The sequence below is a fragment of the Chiroxiphia lanceolata genome, chromosome 2, assembly GCF_009829145.1.
Source record: "Chiroxiphia lanceolata isolate bChiLan1 chromosome 2, bChiLan1.pri, whole genome shotgun sequence".
Taxonomy (NCBI): Eukaryota; Metazoa; Chordata; class Aves; order Passeriformes; family Pipridae; genus Chiroxiphia; species Chiroxiphia lanceolata.
In genome coordinates, this window is record NC_045638.1 from 34151070 (window position 1) to 34176057 (window position 24988).

Consider the following 24988-nt stretch of genomic DNA (forward strand, 5'->3'; position numbering starts at 1 on the left):
TTAAAAGAAAGTGTAGGAGTGTGTATAAGACAAAAAAATATACCCTGAAAAAAAAAAAAAAAAGAAAAAAACCCCCAAGAGGAATGCTTCTTCCAACTGGGATAAATGAATAATGGAACAGAGAATTACTAAAAGTTTCAAAGAACATGTCAAAAGGAGAAGAAAAAAACTGACCTACATTAGTTTGGGATAAATTGGAATGCCCTGCCAACGGGTCATGCACTGAAGACAACAGCACCAGAAGCGAAAAATAGCGTTTAAAATTACAATTTTCAAAATTTCTCTCCTAACTGCAGCAACTTTTCATGTTTTTAAGTTCCAACTTGCAGTATGTCTGTGGCAAACACTTAATGGTAGGCCTAGTGGCACTGACTTAAAACAGTGGGAGAACATCAGCAAGGAATAGTAACAACATCTCTGGAAAAAAATCCACTGTACCTCACCTCTGTGTGCTGACTCAGAGCCTGACATGTATGTCAGGCAAATTCAAGCCTAGAGGACACGATCTCGTACTTAAAAATAAGTTGTGGGTGGACTACGTAATAGGATCATTTGACTTTCAGACTTTCAAACCCTCCTTTGGCATCTAGTTAAAAAGACATACTCCCACTCATGGAAATGAAAGTGAATTCTAAATACTGTTCTAATAAAGTCAGAGGAGAAAAAAAACCCCAAACAATAAAAGCTGAAAACAATACATCAATACACAATCCGTATAGCCACACACGTGTATGCTTTCTTCTTCTCTATGTAGATGTCATAACTCAGACTTGCACCTGAACGAGATCCAGGATTTAATACTTGTTTTGGAAACATGGTTTCCAGCTATGTTATACTCTATTGAATATTTACAGACTTTTTTTTTGCTAAACTTAAAGTCTTCAGTCTTTAATTCTCACAGATGTACCATTCGATTTCTCTGGAAATGCCTCACAAACGCACAACTATTCCAAGCACGTTCTGTCCCCACAAAGACATGGCTCTCTCCATTGCTTCACCTGCACTTAAAGAGAAAGGAAAAAAATTCCATGGCTTTTTAGTCAGTAATAAAACGGCACAGCCAAGTTCTGTAGCTGTCAGCCATGCAAAGAGACAAAAAGCAACAAAGCAATTGCAGGGTTCAGAAATCTTGAAAAGAAGCTAGAAAAAAACACTCAAAATTAAATTCTTTCCTAAAACTAACTCACAATGCACTGAAATAGGAACAGAAGAGAGAATACAATGCGAAACTTCCACATTATACACCTTAACAAAGTATGCAACCTTGCAATCATTTTTAATAAAGTTAACATTCCATGTGTGTTTGTCACAGAACCAATCCAACTAAAGAATAAGTTTCCACATGCAGCAGTAGCTAACAATGATGAGTAAAGAAAAAAAAGAGCCTAACTATGAGAGAAAACAAAAGGCAAAGGTTGTATGTTCATTCTGGTTAGATTCTCAGTTACTGGACAATTACTCTCACAAGATCATATGTAGACAGACACACAGGCAACACACAAGTAGGCTAATTGGTCTGATGGATGCCTTCCAGACTAGATCTGCTTTAAGACCTCCAGTGGCATTGCAAAGATGAGAACAAAGCCAATTTCTTGCATTACTAATAGCTCCAAATAGGCAACAGAAATTTCAAAGTTCTTTGAAACTTCTCTATCAGGTACAAGTAAGTTGCTAATAATACCCAGAAAGAAATGCAGGGAAGTATTTTAAAGTTGCAAGTGAAATTCATAACTGTCTAGGAAAGGATTAATAGCAAACTGGTGCAAGACTACTTCAACATAGCAGAGATATTAACATCCCAGAGAACCTGCAAATTAGAGAAATTCCCACATAGTACTATGGTTTTATTTACAAGTGGCTCATAAAAAAGTTGTAGATTTTAGAAGCACTGTACAGATAGCAGTGACACGTATCAGGGTCCTGCAAGAGTCATATGAGAATGAAGCATTAATTACTGCAAGACATGGCTGTAGAGAAGAGAGTGACCTGCTAGAATGAGATAAGCAACTGCTTAATGGTTCCTGAAATGTGATCTCAAATTTCACAGTGGAAACAACAGAGGGAAGCTCTACCAGATTTGTTTCTGGTGTGGGTATATGTGTCAGTGACTTCTCTAAGGAGACCTCAAAGCGTAGTGGTAACAGGGAAAGAACCTTGTGCAAAACTGTTGAGAAGGGAATACTTTGAAATTATTCACTGAACTGGGTTATTGACTAAGCCTGTGTCCTACTTACAGGGGCCGGGACCAGTTTATCCAAAACTGTGTATTCTACACTCTCTCTGTTATTTCTGTTGGACTGTTAACAATGGATCATTTGCAGCAGCTGCCCAAGGCACACCTGACACCTCAGGCTACAAGCTGGGTGTTGAAGAACACTGCAAGGCAGGGGAGTGTTTCTTTGTCTTCATACCAATGACTCATCTGTGATAACTCCCCTATGGGGAGGCATTAGCACCTTCATGCCCAGCCTGAGGGGTCATCTCTGCTAATGGGCCACAGTGGACTGGCACAACAGGCAGCTGCAACACCTAGACATCAAAGATTCCAAAAATATCCCATGACACGCAGAGTTACATCACCCATTGGGAAACTCCCATGCTGGGGGAGGTACTGGGCATTCCCACCTGCACCTGAGCATATATAATCTTTAGGGTTTGGGACTTCTGGTACCACTCATCAGATCCAGAGGAGGACCAGAACTTCAACAGGACTGCCACTGCCACTCTCGACAAGACTGCAATAATTACTTCAACAGAACCGCGACCGTCATCCAGACCAACAGGTTTCCTTTCCTTTTACTTTGCCCTCAGGGGAACCACGTGGTGCTCAGCACAGGGGTTAACAAACACTGTTCTGTTCTTGTCCCAGGGTGTGGGGTTATACAACTGTCTTTGTGGGTTAAAACCAGTTTTCTCTGTATCATTGTATTGATTGTAATCTTTTTAGGAAATTGTAACTCTGACTTGTAATCCCTCTTGAGCTGGATTCATTTCTCCCACCAGTTTAGTTTTAAACCAGTACACCCTGTAATTTCCCAATATCTTTAAATGTTATTTTTTTAATGTAGTATCTGAAAAACAAGATCCTTTCTGGTTTCTACCAACAGAAGCTATTGCCTTAGGGGAGAGAATCTTAAATCTTTTTTGCTTAGGACAAACCAGTACTTTCTTGCAGTATATCTATCAGATCAGCTGAAACCAGAAAATGCCTAAAAAGAAAAACACTGATTTGCTGAAGTTAAAAAAAATAAAAAACAAAACACAGAAGTATTGAGTTGTTCTACTTACATCATAAACCTGGGGACTTGTCAGACAGCGGGCTATCAGGCCACACCAGCTGGGTAGAGTTGTGGTCAATGGAGGGCCACTGTGAGTGAGAATTGGCTTTAAATAACTTAAGTAGTTAAGGAAAACACACCAGTGCTCAACAACCATTATTGAAAATAAAAAGGCAAATGTACATAAATGTGGTTTTGCCTTTGAACTGTGCTACTCAATAATTGTACATAAAACATCCCCCCAACATTTTCCCCTTTATCCTTTCAAGTGCAGTTTCTTTACTCACACATCTTCTGCAAGGACAACTAGCTACCTCTCTTCTTAAAAGTTTCACACAGTTCTGATTTTTCCAGCTTCTGAGTTCTCTAAAGTGTAAACGAGCAAGTAAAGGTACAAGCACTTTAGCGTTAAAGAGTCAAAGACTATTTGTGCTCTGAAGATGGAAGCATGGGTCAAGGTTGCAAGTGAGAGGTAACAAGGTGACATTCCTATGTGGCTCAGTGTAGGGAAATAAAGAAATGCTGTTCATCCAACATCCTCAAAGCAATATAGCCAACTGATCTGCTAGCTGCTTACTGAGCCACAGAGATGCAACCAGTAAGGCTAAAAGATATTTCTGCAGTGCACATACACATACAGCACACAGCCTCAGAAAAGCAAAGGGAAAACTGTATGGCAAGAACCACGTAACACAACATGGAAGGAAACAATACTACCTAGATTACATTGAGGGGACATGGGGGCAGGAAAGGAAGGTATCTTTACACCTCTTTTCATAGGTCTGCTCCCAGTTAAACTCATATTTGTTCACATGAGTACTGCAGATTGATAATATGCCTGAAAAAATGCTCAAGAGTCAAAAAATGTTTCCCTGTTACAGAGCAGCATGTTGATCTTGACTGGCACATGAGTCAGTCTAATTATTTTAAATGTAAATATATATGTTGCAGGTATTCTAGTTACTTTCCTCAGACTCTAAGCACAGAGAAAATCAAGTCCATTTGTGAGTATAACAGTTTCTTTGATCCTCCCAACAGATCAACATACTTAGGGGACAGAGAGGGTTAAAAAGGGGCTGTTCTAGCAAAGAGCTATCTCTTCTCCTTAGCAGAGCCTGGCATAATGTCTTTGCTAGAGCAGAATTATGTTTCCTCCTTCACTAACATTGCTGTTACACACATTCCTGGAAAGAAACAAACTTGGCCCTTGCACTAACCTGCCAGCCTCTACCCTGCCCTGCGGCAGACAGGCCCGCAGCAACTCGGTCGTAAGAAAACAAACCCAGTAAAAGACATCTGGTACTTCATCAAAGTTGCAGTTTTCTTCGTGTTTTACAGTTGTGGGTGAACCCAGGGAACAGCCCATGACATTAAATGAACTCTGCATTCCACAGGAGTGAAGTTGCCGTTTATCCATCTGTGCAGAGCTCTGCAGGCAATAGCCAGCATTGGAGCAAGCTGCCATCGTTTTCTTGCATCTCTTTCAACTTAAGTTCCCTTGTAAAGAGGGAATTTTGAGATAATCTGCCTTTCTACCCAGAAACCAAGTGAATGTATCAGAAAAAATATTTTGACATTTAGTCATGAATACAGAGGTGGCAATGCTAAAGATCATTCCGTCTGTGCAATTTAAGCCCACCCAGACAATGTTTATCTGAATGCCTCCTTGCAACAGAAGGAGCAGACTTTTACTTCTAAGATACAGTTCTGCCTCTGGATGTCAGTTTCCTAGGCACAAACTTCACAGAAACCTTCCCTAAAGATTGCTTGTCACCACTGAAAAAAGTAAATGCACTATCAGCATTTTTTAAGTTTCTGTGAAACAGGTAGGTAGGCTATAATTTTCTCCAGGCACTCCCCCTGCCCTTGCTGCGGCTGCTGGGGACTGCACTCGTGCTAGTGTCAGCTGAGGGAAGTCAGCCAGTGCTAACTACTCCTTTCATTGGGTGCATCTCTTTGTAAATTCAGGGGAAGAGGATAGTTCTGCTTCCTTAAAGACAAAAAAGAAGCGGTCAGCCACAGCCAGATCCTTCAATGCTCTTAACACCAAAGTTTTACAGTTTGCGTTGTTTTCTTTTTAATAACAAAAATTGTCCTTGTTGCACTTTGATACTAGCCACTACAACTCAAAGGGTTAACTTGAAGTTACTAGCATTTATGTATATTTAAACTATTAGTACACTTCCTTCCAGGCTTTGGCCCAATACTACTGCATCTGAAAGCCTTGCTCACAAGATTTTGTCTCGGAGAGGCAAGTGCTATTAGGATCTCAACACACTACCAGGGCTTGCCTGGGTGGGAAAGCTTCATGCACAAGGCATGGAAGGAAACTACTATGCTCCAACCAGGCCAGCAGTCTCTCATCAACCAACGGCCAAGACCCCAATGAAAAGCCTCACTCCTCAGATTAAGGCCCTGTCACAGGTAATTTTGCATATTTAACTGATGAAGAAATTACTAGGAATCAAGAATTGAAATTTCTTTGTGCTTCTGGGTATAAGTGACTTGTCATGACCACAAGATTGTCTTTGCCATTTTCCACTAAGTGAATGCAAGCTGTTAAGGAGGAGCATATGTATGACATATTGATTAAGAATCAGTTAAGAAGATTAAAAAAAAATACAGGTATGAAAGACAGGACAGCTACACAAAAATTGCTCGGAAGCCTAAAAAAGGCTGTCTAAATAGTACAATAATAGCTTCAGAAAGGCTCTACAGTACTACATACACACAGGGACACTCTGCTTTAACACCTATAGTAAGTTCTGGATTAAGGAGATACTTAAGGAGATAAGCTGGATCTCATGTAGAACTACCTCTTTAGAAATCAACCACAGATTTGGGACTTCATCACAAAAGCAGATAGCTCTGCAGAGCAATGAGTTGAGGCTCAGACATCTACAATGAACTGGAAAACTAGTATGTGCTCTGAGCGTCAGTGAAGATAAGAACAGATTAATAAACAAATCAGAGGCCCTGAAATAGTTAATCAGCTGCCTAATTGATTAGGAAGGCACTTCAGCTCCTAGAACTGACTGGTTTCTGTCCTCCAGCAAGTGTCACATACATACTTTAGAGAAAGCAAAGGTCTGTCTGCTGAGCCGGTGAGTTCAGTCTTCAATTCTATGTCTTGAAACTGTCAAATACTTGAGAGAGTCAAACAGAAAGATCAAGCGCTTAAGGCTACATAAGGGAAAAGGTGAACATTTCATGCCTTGAAGGTAAGCTGTGTTTTCAAAAGGATACTTATGGTCAAAGCTATACCATAGCCTGAAGAGCCAAGCACTTTCCTGCTTTGTCCTGTTCCTTCTTGCAGAATCTGGGCCATCCTAAAAGATAAAAACACATTCAATTGTTTCAGGCAGAAAACAACTCCAAATGATACATTCCAACATTCCCTGTCCCAAATTATTTCAATACTGTACTTGGAATGAAGAAGAAAGCTATTTAGAGTTTTGCTTATACTGAGACTGTTAGTTTTCCTAGAAAGACCAGAAATTACTCCAGAGAAGCAGGCTGTTTTCATTGCACTCAGGTTACCTCAACAAGCCCTCTCCCACCAAGTATCCTGGAGCCTAAAACCTCTGCACTGTTAGTGCAGTAATGGATAAAGAAGTAACTTCAAAACTGAAAAATAAACCTCATTGATATTCCAGACTGATTCCTATTTATTGCTTGGTTGGCTTCCTTAACTTTAGGTCTAGGTCTAACTCTGGGTTTTCCCTTTTCTTAAGCCTGTTGCTTCAAAGGAAACTAAATTACCATACCTGATAAACTCTCAGAAATCTGATGAAATATATCACATGTAAAAGAAACATGCTTAACAGGAAATGCATATAAAAATCACATTTGATGGAGGTCATGCCAATCTCAGAAATGCTAGATCATTAGCCCTTGGAAGGGCTAACAGTGTTAAATATAATATCTTAACTAGCTGTGCTGCAAGTCATCACACCAGCTGGTCTGCAGCTGCATTTGTTTTTTACTTTTTTTTACTCTTTGGAGTTTTTTTGGGTGTTTTGCTTGTTGTTTTTGTTTTGTTGGTTGTTTGAGGTTTTTTTTGGCCAGAGGCCAGAGTTAAACACAGTAAAACAGATGGATGCTTTGTATGAATCACCTTCCAAACTACTGGAAAAGAACAGGACAGGACTGCCCTGTAAAAAAATCCATGATCCATGAGGAGTTAAAGCTTAGTACACGTTCACTCCCTCCCCTCCCCAAATGATATATTTTCTTTAACTATGGCATGCTGCTAATCTTGGCTTGGTGAAAGAAAGAGCAATCCAAAGAGAACTGACTAACAGACTCTATTAGGAATGCAACGCACATTTATAGAGGGGAAAAAAATGGGTAAGTTCTTTATGTCTACACAAGAAAAAAGCAAACGATATTTCCACGAAAGACACTGAATGAGAACAGAGTACCCATGCTCTGTTTCCTGGTAAAGCTATTCCTCAGTTACTGACAAACTCAGCCTGAACTGGTCAAAGCTGTCTTACCATGATACCACTTCCTAACCTTGGCTATATGCAATAATTGTGGCCTTCATTGTAAAAGGTGGTTTGAGGCCTGGACTTCTGGTTGCTTGCAGATAGACATAAAACAAAATTCACCCTTTCTGGTAGCTAACTCCACCATTTCAGAATTTATTTTGTGTGCTAGACACAGGTTTCTACAAAGAACACCAACATGCCTAATGCAGTTTCTGCAATGAAAGATCTTGTTCAGCAGTAAGTCTTACCTGTACAACACGTGAAGAAAGAAAAGCAAGGCAGGAGAAACCACTAAGAAGAAAGCTAATTCCAAATAAATGTGTCTACCTGTGACCAGCCTGAACATCAGTATCGTACAACCTGAGGTTTACAAAGCAGAATTCACATACTTGCTCCCTAAACATCCTCTGCATCCAAAGTCATCTGCCATTCAACTTCCTCTGGAAGGTTCCTACGTAAGTAACCAGTTGTGCTACTGAACAACAGCGTCAAACAGAACTCTGGGAGAATGCAAACTAGGGTCTAGACAGAGGAAACGCCCAGTTAAGCCTTGGGAAATGTTGAGTTGTTTTGTTTTTTTCCAGACCCTTCACTCCTGCAAATTCACTCAGTTTACAGATGAGCAAAACTAAAATTTTCTGCTTTGAACAACATTCTTCCAATGATCTTGTTTGCCAGTAGCATATTTCAGGGAAAAAAGTCAACTCTTGGATTGTTATTGATGCACAGAAGGCTTCACTAAAGATTCACAGAAAGAGTTTGCTGAATATAAATGGCAGTTTTCCAATGCTTCTTCTGCTTCATACAGGTGGTAGGTAGTACAGGTAGGATCCAGCTGGCTTGTGCTACAGCATATGAGAGCTGAGATTGGATTAGCAAACTTCATCTTTGATTATAAGCAACTCCAAGGGCCAAAATTTGGCATCAGTTATTAACAAGAGCCTCTGGGTCAGAACTGGGAAGAACTATTTATGCAGCAGCATGCTAAAAAGCAAACATGTTGGGTAGGTAGGGGAAGCAGTAGAAAAGCACACTGTTAAACAGAGAGTATTAGTAGATTTCGGAAGGCTTGTATATGCATGTATATACACATACACAAAAATTTGAATACGACAGCCTTACACCCAATACCACAATGTTTTTTAGTGGGCACTACTTGAATATTATAAAGTGAAATCCATTACTGACTTGCCAGCTAGAAGAGAAAGGTTTTACCCATGCATTCAACTTATGCAGTTCTCTATCATCTTAGATATAAAATAAGATCAGCCTAATAGAGAAGTTATGTAATTACTTACTCCTTGTAAGACTTGAAAGTTGTCATTAGTAGGTGGAGGATCCTGATCTGGGTCAACCCCAACCCTACAGAAACATTAGGAAAACAAAGCAAGTGGTGTTACTGAGAGTTGCAAATGCTGTAAGTTGGGCAGAATGCATTTTAAAAGCACTTTAAGCACCCAGCAAAGCTGCATTCAGAGAGATTATGAGACTAGTTTGAGGAAGAGTTGTCCATTATTCCCCTGCAGTTACATAGCTATAAACAAGAAACTTTTTTACTCAAGAAGCACCTGCCTGTAGACAAGGGCTTTAACTCCATCTTGGCATCAACTTTAACTGCTTGCCTTTGTTGTCAATTCTTTTAGGACACTAGAAAATACTATTTTTGGCTTAAAAGGTGGGTGACATCATCTTTAGTGGAGAACATCCCTCATGTCCAGCAGGAAGAAACCAGAAGCTAAGGATAAAGCCCAACCTAACTATTTGACACAGCAAATAACTGCCAGATAAGCTTGACTGGCTCAAATATATGACTTTAAAAAGTTTTAATACCCTGTGGGAAGCACCAAAAATACTATAAAATTAATTTATTAATTAATACTATTAAAAATACTTTATAAAGATTCACAAGCTTAATTTGCTGCAAGTTTCATTCATCTAACACAAAGCAACCACAGTGGATTAACAAGTGGCCTGTAGTCCAGCCTCCCACCTGAGTGAGGCAGGGTTTGTGCAAAGAGTTGGTGGGTGATGACAGAATAATACATTAAGAAGAAGCTGTCTACTCCTTTTGCATAGCTAGCAAGCATCTCTTTACTGAACCCTCCTTTCACATAGGGCTCCTATCCAAGATGGGTATTTATCCTTGTTCAGGTTCTTCTGGTCTATTTTGGGGGTAGCTATTTGTTAAGATTGGACTTGTCTAGTTTTAAATCCTATTCATGTCTTAATTTCTGTCATCTCTGAGAGAACCTAAACCTCCAATCTCAGATGTTAGATAAAATTGTCAGTTTTAAATGTGTTGTGTTTCAGTCCCACCACATTGCATAGTAAGTATGGGAAAACTCACGGAATAGCCATTTCAGACAATAAGTTTTTGTTAACTTCTTCATGTCTCCTCTGTTAGAACGGACTGAGCTGGTTTAGTGCAATTTCCTTGTTATTTAGACTATGTGTCAACTGTTTATAGCCACGGTGTTTATGCAACAGTCCTGAGGATCACCAGAAACCAACAGAACCTCGCTGGTAAGACCGTACCATTTGTGTGCCTCAGGGACACCATGCTTGCGTAAGGATGGATCAAACAAACTGAGAACATCCTTCAAATAGCTTCCAGGGCAGCATTTTCTAGTAGAAAAATAGAAGAAGAAAAGTAGGCATTGAACTAAAGTTTTAAGTCATCCTTGTGGATGCACAGCCAGTGGACTCACAGCCAGCTCAAGGTGTCACGTGACTTAATATAGTTCAGGGAAAATCCAGAAGGCCACCTTGCAGTAGCCTCATATAAAACTAGTGCTGACCCAGTCCTCTGCTTGGTGGTTTGGTTTGATTTTTCTTCTGAGTCTCTTGTCTTTCCTCATCACTTCCTTTTTCCACATATAGAGTCATCTTGAACTTTAGGCACATTTAGCCTGGGAATCCATTGGCACTGACCAACCTCAGAATTGAAAAGCTTCATCAGTTTAAGGGAACACTAGATAGACAGATTGAGTACTGGATTGTAAGACATGCTAAAATAAACCACCACACACAAGAGCTCTGAGAGGTTACAAGGGCTGAGATATTACTGCTTAGGCTATCACAACATAAGAAGGGTTTTCTGCAGACAGACTAGTTACCTAATGAAGCCTCATACAGAAAGCAACATCAGGAAATCAACTCAATATGGCAATATATATACAAGATTACACATGAAAATAAAAGAAAAATAATTGTGGCTTTCTTAACTCCAGCTGCACATTGGGGAAGGTTTAATGTGCTATGCACAGCAACCAGACTCATGTGAATAGTGAGTTCAAGAAGCTTGTTCCAAAAGATGAACATAGTTTGCATTCCCTAAATAGTTTTTACTCCCTGGACTACCCATTCACTTCACAATACAGACGAAAACCAAATAATTCAGAGTGTCTCAGCTTTTACTTGACTTACAAGGTTGTGTATTTGTTTTGAGGATTTTAACTGCCCTTAGCCAGGGAAAGGGGGCTTAATGAAGGACCAAATCAGGACAAACATATATTCAGTGAAAAGTCATAGTACATCACAGGCCAGGTGTTTGGGTTCACTGTGGTGCTGAAGAGCAAAAGAGAGCTTTTCTATATTAAAATGGTTAAGTTTTAGAAAAAAACTCTCACTACAGATGTTTCTTTCAATATTGAAATAGTACATCCACATAAATTTGTAATTTAAAAACTTTTTTCAAAGTTATTCTTCAAGTGAATTTATACTTTTAATGCTTTTAATTCTATCCCATAAATCACTGCCACGGCCACTGCCCACGATGGAGAAAACATCTCCCAGCATAACTATAGGCACCTAGCCCAGCATTATGCTGTTCCAGGTCCCCACAGGCTCCAGCTGGGGCTGGGGGGCCAAAGCCCCCCCCTGTGGGGCTCAGAGCCCCTTCCTCGTGGCTCACAACATGGCCACCTTCTTCTCCCTCAAACCACAACTCTTCTCTTCCGGTCTGGTTGTGATATGTTTACATTTTTTGCAGGAGCGCTCATTGGACAGAAATTCAAAACTTCCAGGGGTTTCCACCCCTTGGGGTCTACCACTTTTCTTATCCTCTGGGGGAAAACAAAGTCCAAACCACTACAGTTTCTTTTTAATTTCAGTTTCAAACTGTGTTCTTCAGTTCACAGACTAACAAAATAAATTTCCATTTTGAATTCTCACAACTATTTTTTGTATGCAGCGTCTTTTATCCTCTTCTCTAGCATGAATTGTACAGGCAGGTTTGGTTTTTTTATCAAGTTTGTCTGTTTAAGTTTCAAGGGATATACACACTGGCATCACATTTTTTGCAGGCCCTGTCCCTAGATTTCTAAGATCTCATTTTTATCACCTAAAGCAAAACAATACCAAAGCCAAGTCCAGTCTCTCCCAACCTCCTTTACAGTGAAGCACAGAAAACATTTAGTTACTTCATCCTTACTTAACTACTTCCATAATTAAAAGTATGAGTGTTAAGCTGATGTAAATATGTCTTCAACATTGATTTTTTCTGGTGGTTAAAAGAAAAAATCCATCTCACATCCTAAGGCACATTTAAAAAGCTTCCTGTAATTTAAATGTGCTGTAAAGGCTAATATCAGTTCTCATTTATTTAACTAGTTTTATAAATTAAGAAAAACTATTAATGGATGAATTTACACAATCTCCTCCCAAAGATTAAGGGCACAGAGAGGGTAGCCTTGCCAATGGCCATGGTGTTTTGCTCAAACCCCATAGCAGAAAGGCAGGTGAGGAAGTGCTGGTTGAAAACTTATAGAAGAGGCCCAATCTGTGTGATGGGGACTGAAGGGCACCTCAGCTATGGGACTGCCAAGGCCAAGGTGGTGCAGGTGCCAGCAAGCATCTTCATTTCCCCTCCCTCTCTGAAAGCCCTTTGCAGCAGTCCTGTGTGGATTCCCCAAGGGTGTAAAATAGCAATTCAAACAAGTAACTCTTAAAAAGATCTCAGATGAAGAATATAAGCAGTCTTTTAGTTGTAACAATGCATATACATCTCAAAACTGGTGAAAAATCCATTTCCCCCATTGGAATCACTTTGGTATCTGATAGATACCTTATTATTTCAGTGCAGATAGTTACAGGTACATAAAATTCAGACACCTTTATTTCTGCCTTGGGAAATTCACTGGAACCTGTAAACATTAATATGCTACAGCAAAAATTAATCTACTTTCAGTATATTTCTTCACTCCACCCTAATGAAAATATTTTTTAAGGCACAAAAGGCTTTTCATGCTTTAAGAGCTCTGTAACAGCAAAGGTATTAGCCTTGAGCTCGCTCCTAATGACCAATACTAAAGCACCATGTTTCTGCCCCTAACTGACTTGACCTTCTTGGTCCATATCCTACAGCTACAACTCCAGCATCACACATTAGGGAAGCAGCTACTTGGATTTGATCCCTCAAATGCTAAGCCTATGTACAATTCAGTAATTTAAACACTGGCAGAAAGTGGTTGACACACAAAATGGAAACTAAATGGATGGAAATGGATAGCAAAAAAAAACCAAACTACCACCGATAAAACTATTTGAAGCTCTCTACTACATCATTTTTAAATGGCTAGGACCATTTTTTTGATACTTCAGAAACCTTTGAAAGACCCTGCAACACACAGATGGCAAGTTACCAAAATACCAGGCTCTATTACATTCTAGCATATGTAATTACTGTGGCAACAGCCAAGAATGACTGTAATAGATATTCGTTCTCAGATTCTCGGTACAAGCTAACATACTGCATCTCTGGCAAATTTAGCAGTTTGCTGCAAACCTTCAAGTGTGACAAGATACATGAGAAACTTACCATTATCCCATTCCAAAGAGCTTTCTTTACAAAAATATTCTCTACATATTTATATGTATACGCATACATGTACATACAAATACACATCCTCCTATAGATGTCAGTTTGAGATTTATCTAACTTTAAATTATCTCTCTAACCATGTATTAGTTAAAAAAAAAAAAGAAACCAGAATCCTAGTCTTCTCTGGTTGATATCTCCACTCTTATTAGCATCTTTCTATAAAGCAATGTGAAACCCTCAGTTTTTAAAATACATGCCCAAACAGGCTGGGATAAATCATCTATGAAGGCCCTTCCAGCCTGAAAAGTTGTACGAGATAATCTCACGGAATGCTTAAGAATATCCGTGTGATTAAGGACCATAGGGTCACATCCATGATTTCTCAGCTTCAAGTCATCCAGGGCCAGAGATGCCAGTTTTACTTCGTTAAATACCCCTACACAGAGTTAAAGTATGTGGTGTTTCGTGGTTTCATTTTTTTGAACTAAAGACAATGTGTGATCCACACTCACAGCTCAGAGTAAGAGAACAGACTCATAACTGAGAAACATCTACAGCACTCTGCAGAAAAGAAGCAGCAGCAGCATGCCACAGTATAGAAAAAGAGCACACATTTAGTGTTACAAAGATGAAGAAAGCCAAGCACCAGGTTACTTCGGTATCAAGGAAAGCACGATGTCACCTGAAATACAGCCAGCGGCTTTCACTCATCTCTTCCACCGATGGAACATGGTCACCAACTCTGGTACAGTACAAGAATGCAATGTGAGTAACAAAATGCTCATGAGATGTGTGCTTTACAGAGCTTTTTAGCAAAACAAAGCAAACCAACAAAAAAACCACCAAAACCTACCCAATCAAATAAGACAAAACATACTTGAACAACAATGGCAGAGCAATAACAAAGTGACAAAACAAAAATTAACAGCAGCAAGTTATGATTGACATATCGAGTAATATTCTTCCTTGTTTCAGATTCCAGATGGCAAAACACCATGATGGTAAAACACAATTGGCAGACTACCTCCCCCAGAAAACTAGATTCAGTAGCTCTCAACTGAGCTGCTGCACAGAGACAGATTCCATCTAAGACAATTCCTACCACTTCAGACCTGCATATGGTCTGAAAGAGAAAGGGTCATCAGAAAAAGTATGAGAAGCTATGCATATATGATGCATATATGAGAGGGGTCACAATACGACCTAGTCTCAGAGCAGTCCAAACCAACTGGCAATAAGCTCTAAATCACTCTGTTGGTTTAACTAAAAATTAACTAACAACTTTTAACATATTTAATCTCTAGTCATAGCAGAGTGTGTTTTTACTCCTTGCTTTGCCTTTCTCTATTGGGGGGGGGGACTTTAGGTACAAATGAAAACATATTTGGGTTCTAGTATTTTCCACACAAGTTCCTTATCAGCTTGTGGGGCTTTTCCTCCCCGCCTCATCTCCCCCCATTTTTCCATGAAAGCATGCATCATGAACTTTGCTTATGTGAAATAAAAGCCTGTATGATCAGAAATCCACAGAGGCCTCACTTTACAAAGAGCACACCCTGATTGCAGGCTGACATCTTGACAAACCAAATATTTAAGGCTATAGCTTGTGATACGATGAGCATGTACTCATGTAATCCTTGAACGTCGAGGCAAATACCAGACTTTCAGTAGATTTATTTTGGATTCCAGGTTCAATAGGTCTTCTCCCATACCAACATACACTCCAGGTCAGAGCACTCTGCTCCAAAAGGCCAACTCTGAGATGGCTCTGTATGCACAGCAAGAACTAAAATTAAAAACTGCCCCATAACTTTCCTTCTATGACTTCTTTCTCTTTGCTGTATCTTTGCCAAGTTAGTATACTAAAGTTTTTCCAGATGTCTGTAATAAGTGCAGTGTTCTCAGAAACTTTTAGCTGATTTCAAAGAGTTCAGCTGTTTTTCAGAAGGTGACTGAGGAAGAAGAGAACTCCCATCATCATGTTAAAAAAAAAAAACAAAAAAAACCCAATCACTAAAAAACCCTGGAATTAAGAAAAGTTGTTTCAGGTTGTTTGTAGGATGCCTTTGGGTATCTGTTTACTTCACCTAACCAAGACAATGACTCCTGAAACTGTCTCTTGGTATTTCTTGATCTAACCAAGATAACGACTCCTAAAACTTCTGTCTGTGGCTTGCCAGAGCTTCAAAGTTAAGCCAGGTCCTACAGCATTTGGGCCTTCCCCACATTTTTTTTCTCTAGTGTGAATTACTGTGTTTCAGCCCACAAGAATAAAGATGAGGAAACATCTCCCATGCTTAGTTCCAGACTTCCAGAGGAAAAGACAATCTCTTTCCTACAAAGGAAAAGGCTCAGAAGGGTGAGGCTGGATGTTTGGAAGCTGCACTGCACTGCCATTAAAGGAGATTTAAGATTGATGATGAAAAACTAGAGATTGGGAAAGAAGCAGGAAGACTGGAAAAACAGTCCAGAATAAGAGATGGGCAAGAAAAAAAGCTCACAACAGAGGGCAAGGGACAACACCCGTGCCTGTGAATCTACCTTTAAAAACAGCAGAGAGTGGCTAGAAGGCACTGAAGGATCTAAGTTATAGAATAATAGAAACAGGCTACAAAACAGGAGGATGTAACTTCCTATCAGACATCCCCCACACCGGTCTAGAATATAGCATGAGGCTGGATTGCAGCATCAACACTGAGGCATGGTATTTAAGAGATGCACATTTTATTGTTGATCCACTCTGGGAAAGATAGAGTATAACCTGAGACTTCCACCAAGCTGACAGTTTTACCACTATCCCAGATAATTAGGTAGTTCACATAGTAACTGTGCGAGAGTTAGTGTTTCCAGATTTCTTTTTCAGTTTGCTCTTTTAAAGAAAAAAAATAGAAAATAGAAATAAATTTAAATTTAAGAGCTTTAAATAGAAAGCTCTTAGAAATATTGGACATGCAAAGTCAGACATAAGGCAGTAAAATATCTAAGTTGACATTGTCTATACAAACTTTAGCTTTTATGGCAAGAAGATACCTAAAATATTTTAAATGGTAAGGTATAATGCTTTGAGACTGAGAAAAAAGATTGCTAAGTACAACTGAAATTATTTAATTAAAATAAACACTAACTTTCTCATTTTCAGCAGATTATGAAGGAGAAGAAGGCATTAATCTATGTGTTGCTTCATTCAACATGAAAAAAACCAGTCATTAACCTCTAATGAAAAATGGAAACCACACTGTTTTGCAATACAAATGCTAGGAGTTCCCTTTTTCCCCCATGACAGATGCGTGAAACGAGAAGTCAGCTATTTTTTAGAAAAGAGGGATTTTGCCAGTGGTTTTGGTTTACAGGGCTCTCAACTTTGCTGAAACTGTTAAAGCTTCAGTCAGGAAATTGTTTCTGCCTTTAGGTCTCAAAGGATGAGACTATATTTTTAATATCCAAATCATGCTTTAGTTTCTAAGAAAAAAAAAAAATCTACTACTAGGAAAGTATAACTGTTTACCACCCAAATGCTTGGGTACATCTCAGTGATAGAGCGCCAAGAAATTTAAACACGACATCACGACCTTAACTCCAGTTTCTGGTGTTAATTTTTAATTTGCTCAGCATCAAGTGGCAGAAATCAAAAGCATCTGAAGATTCTGTAAGTTTTTTACTAAGATTTTGCTGTCATGACCTCAGTTTTCTGAGCAGTTAAACAGAAAACGGAAGTTTAGTCTCTGCTGCAAACCATAGGTCCTTTGCTTAGCTGTACATTAAAGTCTGATCAGTGGGGCCTGGGTATACTGGTCATATACTCTATCTGGAAAGATACCTGCTTGTCCAAACACTTGAGACATTCAGAACAGCAAGAGGAGGTAGAGGATATTTTTGCCTATTTCCTCCTTATGCTGCTTTTTACTTTAATAAAACTTGATTTTCGTGTTAGCCTCTTTACCCCTTACCTGCTTTTAATGCTGCATATCATGGGAGAGAAGGGACAAACAGTAAGTAAGGAACAGAGCATGCATCCCAATTGCTACACAACTAGTGGTGTGGCCAGAAACATGTCCATCTGCCTCTAAGCCACAGCAAAGCAATTCTGGATCCTTGTGTAGGTGTTGCACCTTGCATGCATGCAGCTGCTTCCCCATGAACATGGTGGTATCAAGCCAGGCTGAAAGTCTTGGCTGGAGTGGGCTCTCTGGTTCTGTTTACTTAAATCAAGGAGGCACAACCGTAAATAAGACCCTTTGGTGTTGATGTCTATCTCAGCTCCTCTGACTTGCCCACTACAACAGATATGTGCCTGCCTTTCCCAGGGAAGGAGCTCAGCCCATCCCAGTCCACAGGAACTCTTGAAGGGGCCACCCAGAAAACCCACTGACAAGCAGAACAGTATCCACAACATGACAGTAATGTCACTCTGCCATGCTGTGACTAGGCAAGATAAATCAGAGTAAAGGTTCAGTGAGCATGGGTGACTCTTCATTAAAGCTTGTCCTTGTCTTCTATCTACATCCACACTGTAGCTGGGCCAACTACTTCAGGATGACTTTGTAATAGCTGACTAGCTCTCCATCCTTCATTCCACAAAGGCCAAAGTCAAACAGAATACAACCAGTATGAACTTCACACCAGAACTGGACTTTTAGGAGTCCACACAAATCCTGACATTGAAGTTCAACATACAAATGACATTAGGTTCCTACATCCTTTCACTTTATCTAAGAAGCAAACCACCTTTTATCTTTTAATCTCTTTTCTGCTAAATAATTCTATACGTGACCACTACTTATTTCCAGTTTCTGGCAATCTAACCTAATGGGCAAGTGCCAAGGCTCAGAAAGCATCCCAGGGACAAGTTACCTCCTGTGCAGCCTCAGGACTGCACCAGCACTACATACTGTGCTGCTGAGTGAGGCACTGGCAGAGAATCTTATCTTCATCTCCTCCTGTCTACCTCTTCCACTGCGTATAAAGGGATGGAAAAGAGAAAAGTAGCATAATTCTAAAATTCAGCTGGAAACTAATTTGTCCCTCTTTTAAATTGGCAGTGTCAGACAGGACTTCTTGTTTTCCGACAGAAAGGGTTCTAGCACAAAGGGTACTTCACCAGCACCAAGTTTCTAATGTTCGATCAGCTGTACACGGCCGCCACCTCCTGGCACAAAGCTGATTTCACGAAGCCCCTGAAAGTGCAGACTCCATCATTGGCGGGACAGTGCCTTATCGAGCCAGCTGTAGGCATGTCTGTGCAGTTCTCTAAAATGCTTTCTGCGTAGAGCTCCCTTGTTATATACATGTCATTAACCTCCCTCTTAAGGGAAGGACAATTTATTTTCTGTCAACTATGACAAATGACAATTGAAGTTACTGCTTATTAGCAAGGGTAGCTAAATCTCAAAAAAAGAACCCCCTAAAAACCCCCACCCCCACCAGACCCCAAACCTAAAGCTAACCACTCAGATCTGTGGTTTGGCAAACTGCCTTTTGGCAGCTCAAGCTGTGCCAGCACTTATGATGAGGGCTGTTAGAGTAAGCTTTGTTTACCTGGTTGGATCTATGCTTAGGAAAATGCTTTGGAATCAACTCAAGTGGAGATCAGACAAGGAATATCCTCACATCAGCCATCTCAGAGGCTGCAGACTGATCCTGGCAGACGTTGCTCATGCACTGTAAGCAGACCACAAGCAGCACTCTTACCTGTGTACTGCTGGCCAGAACTCATCTCCTGCTCCTTATACCACACACTCTGGAGAGTCCATGCACACTGACAGCTACACGGACACTGCACCTCTCCTCCTTCCTTATTAGTACAGTTGCTTCTTATACATCATCATCAGACAGACGCCTCCTGTTGTCAGAGGTGCCAAATGGAAGGCTGCACATGGCACCTATTCCAGGTACCCTTTTAGAAAGTCATTACACAGCTCTCATGTGGGAAAACAAATTAGTCAAGCTGGGCTTAGAAGTATCATTAGGATGTGATATCTCACAATCATTAATGACACAACTGCACTGACACTGGGTGACCTCTGGAGAGCCTGACTACATGAAGTGTTGCTTCTTTCTGGTGCGCTAGCCAAGCATTTGGAACTCACATTTAAAGATATTTTTAAAGGACAGAAATGGATTAATTTGGCACCAAAAAAAAAAAAAAAAAGCTGATTTCCCAATGTTTGCTGTCAGTCAGAGCTGATAATGCAAATCACGGCTGAAATGTCTGTGTCCAGCTAGAAGCATACTACTTTCTATGAGAACAGTTCACAAGCATTTCTGGGAGTCCTATCCATTTTTTTTTTTCTGATCTAGAAAGCACTTGCTACCTATTGCCACAAGCAGTTCACTGAAGTTTGCCAAATGCAGAATTAGTCCTTAAGAATGATCAGTTCTTCTAAAGACTGAAACTGGTTTAACATAGGATGTTTTTTCCTATCCTATACAAATTCTGGTGAGCAAAATTAGAAAGCAAGAAAAAGAAAACTTTCAAGTGCTAAAGAACACATATAGTTTACATATTAAAAAACGCACTGAAGGGTTTATACAGCCTATGTTATTTTAATTCCACTCTATTTATCTGTGCCTCCCCAACTGCCAAAAATTTCAGAATTACAATATATGTCATCTTTAACAATGATTGATTCATGATTCTCTAGCACATCTGTCGATAAATATTCTCCAACATGAAAGTACTTGCAGCCCAAAAGCACTAAGGAATAACCAGGATTTGTAGTCAAACCTCCATAATCATGCAACTTACCTTTTTCACAGATCTCCTCAGAACAGGAGGAAACACTCCCAGAAGACTAGCAGGATCCCATTTATCCCAGCTGCTTAGACAACATCAGATTTGTTTGGATGATATTTAAAGCACGTTCAGTTTAGCACCATCCACTAAAGACTCCATTGAACTTAAAAACCATTATAGGGCCATAACCAAGAGCCAAAAGACAGGGAACTGTCTCAGTATAACATGAAGAGAAGTTTATATGGGACTAGATTAATTCTTTCTTTCCAATATAGGGCTGCTTTATCAGGCAACACTATTCCATGGGCTGACAAGGACCTAGATAACTCAATACATCAGGCTTTAGGCTGAATCCCAGCAGCATCAGTACATTTTCTTCACCACCCTGCACAATCACCTTCCTCCATAATATATCATGTTCTAAATACCTACACATATATTTATAGATACATCTAAAATATCATGTTCCAAACACCTCTAGCAAGCATCAAACAAGTTCTGCAGAACTATGCCAAATTAACACAGCTGCCTCTAGAAGACCAAAGTCTCCCCAGCACACAGTTGCATACCAACCTGATGTTCAGCCATGACAGCATGGGAGTTGTACCTCCACCGACAATCCACACAGTGAAAAAGACGATGAGGAGAGTTGTTGAGAACATCATTTGATGTGAGTAGGTAGCAGTATCTCGTATAGCCAGAGCAAATGCCATGGCTCCCCTGAGACCTATCAGAAAAAATGCAATAACAGAGCTTAGAAGTGCAACTGTGCTTGTTGGTAACGCAGCAACTTCCCTTGCTCTATCCCTGCCACACAAGCATAAAGTGACAGACAGAAAGCACTGGGCTCCAGCAGGTTTTGATTTCCTCAGATTCCCTGATAAATTATGCCCTGGCATGATTTACAGCATAATTTGCCCTCCCGGTTTTCTGTAACTTAGAGAATCCACAAGAGCTAAGAAAATGTGTAAATATTCCCAGAAACCACAGGAAAGGAACGAAGAAACAAACAAGTTGTGGACAACAGCAAAACATATTGTGGAACTCAAGCAGCATCCTGAATACAGATGAAAATGCACAATTTCCCAGTTGAATTCATAATTGAATGGTGAATTCTTGATATGAAATTTTTATCACTGGAAAAATATTCTAGTTAATAACATGTTCACAGACAGACTACATGTTCCCCCTCTTCCATGCGTCCCAGGGGAAACTTCACTAGCAAGAACAAGCCATGGCATTTGGTCATGTGCAGACTTCTTATGTAGGGAAATCATGGAATGGTTATGGTTGGAAGGAACTTCTAGAGGTCATCTGGTCCACCTCCCCTGGTCAAGCAACCCCTGCTTGACAGGACCACATCTAGATGGCTTTTGAGTATCTCCACGGATGGAGATGCTACAACCTGGCTGGGCAACCTGTGCCAATGCTTGGACATAGTAAAAAGTGTTTCCTGATGTTCAGAGGGAACCTCTGTGCCATATGGGCACAGAGTTTGTGCCCATTACCTCTGTCCTGTCACTGGGCACCACTGGAAATAGCCTGGCTTTGTCCTCTTTACTCCCTCTTGTATGCAGAGGATTCTCTGGAACTTTCTGAAGATGAACATGTTTAGACACACACTCCATAATTTGCTCTAGATGATAAACTTGAACAGTTGCCTGTGTGACGGAAATTATAAGGGAGTTTAAGTCAAATACCTTTCTTTCTCCAACTAAGTGGGAGAGGGCATCCATAAATACACTTCTGTTTTCTCAGCAAGTGTCTGTTTCTGCTCAACATTTCATCTCTGCTAGAAATAACCTTCTAGAAGAGATACATCCCAACTCCTCCATCCCCTCAGATGCACTTCAAATGAAAATGCTCTATTCCCAACATGAGGTACTGTTTGCCACAAGCAAAAAGCATTTCAAGATGTCGCTCATCCCAGACATGATACACCTTCTGTAAAGGTTGAAAGATACATGATGGCATGCTGCAACAATCAGTAAGCCTTCCATTTAGGATGAATGAAAGTGGATTATAGAAGGTAGCACTATCAATTTCCTGTGAGTTAAAAATAAGTCTTTTTGCATTACCAAGCATTTTACCAAGCTCTTACCTGAGAACATCATCATGTGCTGAAAGCTCCAGCTGATCTTATGCCTTCTGCCCAAATTCAACAAAAAGGAGAGGGGGTAGATGTGTGCAGCTCTTCCCAAAAAGATTGCAATCTGTTCACAGCTGAGGGTTAAGGATTTCCTTTTCCTGAGGCATGCACTCTTGGGTACCCGGCTTTAACCTGAAGCTTTTGTTTTTGTGAGAGGTTTAGATCATGATAGCAAGTGTTCTTGTTATATCTACATATCTAAAGCAGACTTTCACCAATTACATGAATACAGAACCTTTGCACAGAATACATATTTTAGCCAAGTTTTTAAATGGAGAGCTGCCCTCCTCACAAAGGTAGAAAATCACTCAAGAGGCAACAGAGGTTAAATGCAGTAGTAGAAAAAGATGTGGAAAACATAATAAAAAATAAGCAGGCAGGAAAAGAAAGTAACCAATACAGAAAACAAAACCAAGACAGATAGCATAACCTGAGAGAACATGGAAGGCCACACCAAAGGTGAAAAATAGCAATGCTTAGTACACCAGACACAACTATTCTGTTCACATCCTTATTCAATGTCTGTAGGGCTCTGGAGCACTTTTTTAGGTCAGAAAAATGGACGTGACGTGACACAGGAGAAAATTTATTACTATTTCAGAAAAAAGTAAATGGCCAAAGGAAAAAAAAGACAAATGTGATAAACCCTGAGAAGCAGTATAGCAATGAGAGAAAACAATAGAAAGGAGGAGAGAAAATAAGTATATCCCAGATTATGGGATGTATACGCTTTCACTGGGTTTTATCTCTATTGCCAATAGCCCTATTCCTACAGCAGGCTGATCTCTACCTCTGGGACATTGCTCAAATATAATCTATTCACACACAATCCTCTCTATATACTTGAAGTTTGCTTGCTTTCTCAAGGGACCCTTGGAAGTGAAGAGAAAAATGCATCCTTTTCTAGGTCTCCCAAGTTGAAATACAAAAGCAACACAAGCAGTGTTGGCTGTCAATGACCAAATGACACAGTAAAGCATATTAATTTATTTATCTAGTGAAATTCTATGACTTCTAACACTACTCAGGTACAGAACAACAACTATGTGGTACAGAGGCCTTAGGGCTTTGATGTAAGACATAACCAAAGATTGTTCTCAAAATTATTGTTCCTGCAAGACATCAGGAAAACTCAGGCCAGCCATCATTCTCTGTTTGGTAAAGCCAATAGACATCACAAGTTTTCAGGCACATAAGACAATAGAGAAACCTCACACAAAGTGAAAAAGGATACAAAAGCTCCAATAATGAAAACTGGGTTGAATATATGTTTCTGGAAAGTAAACAGTGCTAAACCCATGTAAGAAAATATGAAGTTCTCAGCCAGGAAGTGCAATACCTCGAAGAGCTAGGGAGAAAAGAGTCACGTGTTAAAGGTCAAGTAAAAAAAGATGCTGTAAAAGCAATAGTACATGGACTATTACAGCAATACACTGTACAAAAGGTAAAAGACATCCTTGCCTGCTTAGTGCGACTTCTTGATTCAACTGACAGGTTATTGTATGTATAATGTGCCTGGGTAATTCCACAGAAGAGGACAGCCACCACACCTGTGAACAGAGTCACATGTGAAAATCAGCCTATATACTGGGAGTTCATCCCATTTTCTCTTCCCAAGTTCCATTAAATTTATACATCATCCTTAACCTTGAGATTTTATGAACCTTATTTTCATGTGAGTGAGATTCCAGGTTAGGGAGGTGGTGGTTGAACCAAACAATTGCTCTTAAAAGCCTTTGTTACACAGTGAGCTGTACCTTCAATGACATTGAACAGAAAGAAAAAAAAAAAAAAAAAAAAAAGCCTTAAGCACAAACAGCATTTTTCTCATTGAAAAGTTTTAATGAGAAAGTGAAAGAATGGCTGCTAAGATGGACAGGACTTCTGTCTCCGTGTGCTTGAATCCCAACTCACCAGTAAATCCACAAGCTTCTGCAAGCAAGAAAGTGCTCCAGGACATCAAGAAGAAGAGTGCCGTTTCCAGCAGGGGGAAGCAGTGCAACTTGGTAAACTTCGTTACGTTAAGTCATTGGTTAAGGGATCAAAAAAATACTTTGGCTTCTCTGTACCCAGTATTTACGGAAAACACTTCTATGTGCTAACAACCAATGCTAGTTGGACATCCCCCCTCCTTTAATGCTGAAAAACATGAATTCCAACACATCAAGGCAAACTTCAGAATCAAGGTATCCCCTTGTAGCAATTAGTTCTGGATATTTTTGCTGCATATCCGTGGCATAAGGTGTGGCTCCACCTCTTAAAGGTAATATTATCCTACTCCATGTTCCCCTTTGAAGTGCTAGCAAGGAAGGGATATATACCTGGTGTTCCTTTTAGATTGTGCGTGTCTTGGTTTTTCGGGGGATTGGTAAGGGAATGATGTTTGGTTCCCCCCGCAAAGCCTAATAAATAGTCCCCCTGTCATCTTTAAATAAAGTATAAAATAAATTCAGAATTTAATTCACAGGGTTGTTCTTGACTACAGCAACCCTAAGATGAAGTAGATTTATGAGA

At 39.9% G+C, this 24988-nt stretch overlaps 1 protein-coding gene across 2 annotated transcripts in view; it reads right to left on the reverse strand.

The window, feature by feature from the left end:
• Nucleotides 1-24988, reverse strand: part of SLC9A7 (solute carrier family 9 member A7) — a 71014-nt gene that overhangs the window by 7404 nt on the left and 38622 nt on the right. Inside the window, exons 8-16 of one of the 2 annotated variants that reach the window (XM_032680659.1) lie at nt 24389-24494; nt 23936-24024; nt 23709-23822; nt 22427-22538; nt 20899-21052; nt 14275-14334; nt 9070-9133; nt 6525-6607; nt 3289-3394 (exon numbers count right to left, since the gene is read on the reverse strand). In XM_032680659.1, the coding sequence (XP_032536550.1) occupies nt 3289-3394; nt 6525-6607; nt 9070-9133; nt 14275-14334; nt 20899-21052; nt 22427-22538; nt 23709-23822; nt 23936-24024; nt 24389-24494 (888 nt within the window). The remainder of the gene's footprint in view (nt 1-3288; nt 3395-6524; nt 6608-9069; nt 9134-14274; nt 14335-20898; nt 21053-22426; nt 22539-23708; nt 23823-23935; nt 24025-24388; nt 24495-24988) is intronic. The other variant, XM_032680660.1, reaches the window with a different exon arrangement.